Source organism: Guillardia theta (genome assembly GCF_000315625.1).
Source record: "Guillardia theta CCMP2712 unplaced genomic scaffold GUITHscaffold_121, whole genome shotgun sequence".
NCBI classification, from domain to species: domain Eukaryota; class Cryptophyceae; order Pyrenomonadales; family Geminigeraceae; genus Guillardia; species Guillardia theta.
In genome coordinates this window covers 49,553-53,518 of record NW_005434553.1, presented here as the reverse complement: position 1 = coordinate 53,518, position 3,966 = coordinate 49,553, and the positions used below count along the sequence as shown (strand labels likewise).

The 3,966-nt window shown below is 58.2% G+C and overlaps 2 protein-coding genes across 2 annotated transcripts; both read right to left on the bottom strand.

The window, feature by feature from the left end:
• Window positions 1-78: 78 nt before the first annotated feature.
• Window positions 79-1,162, bottom strand: GUITHDRAFT_155400 (hypothetical protein). Its single transcript, XM_005822637.1, has 7 exons — window positions 1,124-1,162; window positions 1,033-1,070; window positions 871-979; window positions 648-761; window positions 495-589; window positions 345-447; window positions 79-297 (listed from the first exon to the last, which is right to left on the bottom strand). Exons 2-7 carry the CDS (start codon window positions 1,048-1,050, stop codon window positions 140-142), a joined length of 597 nt encoding a protein of 198 aa, XP_005822694.1. The 5' UTR covers window positions 1,051-1,070; window positions 1,124-1,162; the 3' UTR covers window positions 79-139.
• Window positions 1,163-1,996: 834 nt separating this feature from the next.
• On the bottom strand, window positions 1,997-2,330 carry GUITHDRAFT_46501 (hypothetical protein; the record flags this gene model as incomplete). The annotated part of the gene is made up of 2 exons (XM_005822636.1): window positions 1,997-2,072; window positions 2,170-2,330. Coding segments are annotated over 2 exons (237 nt in total), but the record flags the coding sequence as incomplete, so codon positions are not given.
• Window positions 2,331-3,966: the final 1,636 nt, after the last annotated feature.

The following is a 3,966-nucleotide window of genomic DNA, read 5'->3' as shown; positions in this document are numbered from 1 at the left end:
GGGAGGGGAGGGGAGGAGAAGGGAGGGGAGGGGAGGGGGAGGGGAGGGGAGAAGACGGAAGGGGAGGAGTCGATCAATAATCATTACACAAACTTTCGTTATATCATGTACATAATCCTGTTCATGACTGGTAAACACGTTATGATTCCAACTCATTGCTTCTAGTACGACCAGCCATTAGTTCTGATCCAGACTGACTTCCCTGTTTCCATGCCGGCAGCATCCCAACCAGGTGATTGAACAACATTTCTGCTGCTCGCAGAGCTGGCGATTCGAGAACCGTCTCGAGGCTCTTTCCTGCAGTCAGCAGCGTCACGCACAGACAGGGAGGAGGATGGCAGTACTTGTGGCAGGATGCGAGAGCAAGGTGGGAGACAACCAAAACAGGAAGCGGAAGGGAAGGCTTTCAAGGCTAGCAAGAGCAGTGCTGTACACGATCCCCAGCGCCTGCTGGAGGTGTGAGCCGACTCTGAGGTGTGGGGGAGCGAAAGCACCTGGTTGACCACCAGTCGATCGTTGCCGGTCACGATGTAGCGAACTCTGGACAAGCCTCGCTCGATGCTGATGACGCGGGCGGTATCGAACGAGTCTGCAGCGAAAGAGTGAGGAGGAGGAGGGAGAGTTCACAGCAGGCATGGACGAGATACCTCCGTTCCTCCTCACTATCCCATGTCCTCGCTTCATCTCGTGGCCGTACATAAGACGGATGCCGCAGTTGTTCCTTCCTGTGCATGTTACCTCCGACGAGACTGCGTGCCAGTCTGCGATTGCGTCAGGGGTGGTGGAGGAGGACGAGGACGAGGAGGACGGGAAGGAGGAGGAGGAGGAGGACGAGGAGGAGGAGGAGGAGGAGGAAGGGTTCCTCCTGACCTGTCAGCTCCAACGTGGACACGAGGCCCTCGCTGGAGAGGAAGGAGATCTTGTTGGTCTCGACTTGGTCGGGATGGTCGTGCAAGAAGATCACGCGTGTGCTGTCCAGCTGCTTGACAGGGTCGAGTCACATCTAGTCACACCATCGCAAGCCTCCAGCACCTTCCCAGCATCGTTCATGGTCAAGATTGTGTCCCCCACTACAGGCGAGAGGTCAGGAGACGAGGGGACGGCAAGGCAGGGGGGGGATGACCTTGAAGCTCGGAGATCTTTCTGATCCTCAAACCCTCTGCCTCCACGGTATACACTTCACTGTGCGAGGCGAAACAGCCGGCGCTTTTCTGAACGCCCTTGGCCAGCTGCTGGCTGATGATGACGTCGGCGATGGTCTGAGAGCAGTCGATCCCAGTGTAGCTGAGAATCGATCAGCCATGAGGTGGACAAGAGAGGACGGAGGAGGAGCGAGGAGGAGCGAGGTGGACCAGGAAGGTTAGATAGGGGGAGGGGGCCACGTACGTGTCGGAGCAGACGCAGGTAGCGGAGACTTGATGAGGAGGGATATAGTTGGGGTTTCTAGATATACAGGGGCTTGGCGACTTTGACGTCTTGAAGGAACTTGTCAAAACTCTTGAAGGGAACGCGATCACAAGTACCTGAACACAGTCCGGCTCGTTTCCGCAGCATGGTCTGACAGAAACAAGTCAGTTTGACGCGTCTCAGCCTGATAACCTGCTCGTTGAGCTGCTCTTACGGGTTCCTGGTGATGACACACTCCCCCTGCGCCCCCGAGTCGTACCCATCGCTCCACGTGGTGCAGTTGTTGGGGCAGAAGGCAACGAAGCAGTCGGGCCCTCCAAAGTTTGGGTCGCAGTCGCACGTCCCTCCGAGCTTGCAGGTCCCGTGGCCCGAGCAGTTCCCTGACAACCCGAGTGAGACAGAGAAAACGAAACGAGATGAGATGAGGAGAGAGGAGAGGAGAGGAGAGGAGAGGAGAGGAGAGGAGAGGAGAGGAGAGGAGAGGAGAGGAGAGGAGAGGAGAGGAGAGGAGAGGAGAGGAGAGGAAGAGGAAGAGGAAGAGGAAGAGGAAGAGGAGGGGTGGGGAGAAAAGTAGTCGGGGCTGACCTGGGCAGCTGATGAGCTGACAAGACTCTCCGCCCCATCCCTGGTTGCACAAGCAGAACCCGCTCGTGTTGCAGAGACCACTGCAAAGCCTTCAGCACAAGAAGAAAGAAGAGCAAGGCACGAAGAGTAGAAGGGGGTACAAAGAGAGGAAGCAACTGAGGAAGGGAGGGCTCGTACTGGTTGTGACACTCGAGGCACGTCAGCCAGTGATCGGAGTAGCTGAACGAGCACTGAGCTTGTGGGCAGCTCAGCTCCGAGCAGTCCACGGCCTTGAAGCCCGCATCGCAGATACAGAACCCCCACTCGCACGTGCCATGCCCGTTGCAGTCGTTAGGGCAGGAGTTGGGGCCCGACACGTTGTACATCCACAGGTCCCCGCAGGTGGAGCCGGGGCAGGAGTCGCTGGTCCCCCCGTACAGGATGAGCCAGTCCTTGTGCAGGACGATGGCGTGATGGGCTCGGGCGCTCGGGAAGCCAGAGCTCCGCGAGAAGTTCACCTGACTGATAGTCTCGCTCGACACGTTGTAGATCCACATGTCCGGCAGGAACCCCGAGGGGTAGGCGATGTCTGTGGTGTCTCGATTCGCGCTCGTCCTCCCTCCATGGATGATGATCTGCCCTCGGCACCAGGGTGTCTGCTGGGGGTTACCTGGGTAGACATATCCCGGGACGGATCCAGTCACCCGGTTGAGCACGATAGTCCCGTCTAGCACGCCGAGTTCGATGTCATACCCCAAGGAGCAGACAGGCGAGAAGGCTGCGGCATGCCCGTACCTCCCGACAGGGAACGTGTTCTGAGGTTGCTGCTTCTTCATGCTCAGCCTGGACCAGGCAACTTGCTGTGTGGTCTGGTTGACATCAGGGAGGGTGCAAGTCCAGGTGTCGTCGAGGAAGTAAGGAGTCTCCTTCACCATCCCCCCGAACAGGAGGGCTGTGTGCTCGTTGTACATGGTGAGAGTGGCTGCGAACCTTCCGTAGGGATAGATGTCACTGTTGGGCAGGACCTGCGTCCATTTCTTCATCCCTTCCATGCTCTGCCATGCTTGCACCAGCGGGTGCCCCCAGATCTGAACTTCGGCAAGGGAGAGGTAGTTTGTGCCTGCTAGTTGTATCCTGACGTACCTCGCTGTGATGTCCAGATCAAGAGACTGCAGATCTTGAACGTACATGACATGCGTCTTGAATACAAGAGGGTCTATCAGAATGTCTCGCAGCCAATCTGACTGGAACGGGACCGTTGCAAACAGCACGTAAAAGTTCTGGAGCCTTTCCGAGAAGGCGTCGAGTCGGTTGTAGATGGTCATGTTCCGTATGATGTAGCTCTGCCCGAGGTCGACCTGCCACCAGGCCTCGTCGTCGCTGTTTGTCAGCGTGACTGAGTTCGCCCACGTGTCCGAGTAGTACCCGCTCGTGTTCCCGTCCACTGCCAGCGCTGCGACTCCTGTCCCGAGGGTGCTGGACTGAGTCGCGTGCTTGTTGAGCGAGATGAGAGTCTGGAACGGCTCGTACTTGAGCGTGTCCGCCGACCACATGTCATGCAGGAACCCGCACCCTGAGCTGGGAAAGATCGGGACGAGGTTGTTGGGTGCACCACACACGACCCAGTCGTAACCGCAACAGGCGTCGAAGGTGCCGTTCTTGAAGCCCCCGAAGACGAAGAGGAAGTTGTTTGACAGCACTGCGTTGTGCCCGAATCTCTTCGACGGATGCTGCTGCCCGTACGCCGCGTAGTCCCACATTCTCTGCCACGTCCGGTCTTGGCCCCACCACTCCCCGTACAGCATGTACCAGTGGTTCGCCATGATGTCGTAGTACCACAGATCGTCGCAGTAGTCTGTGCAGTTCGGAGATAGACCCCCGTACACTACCTAGTGCCCTCCATCAGCTCCCCCTCCTCTCCGTCCATCAGCCCTGCCCCCCCCCCCACCCTACCCCTCCCCGCCCCGTCCCTCCCGTCCTCCTCCTCCTCCTCCC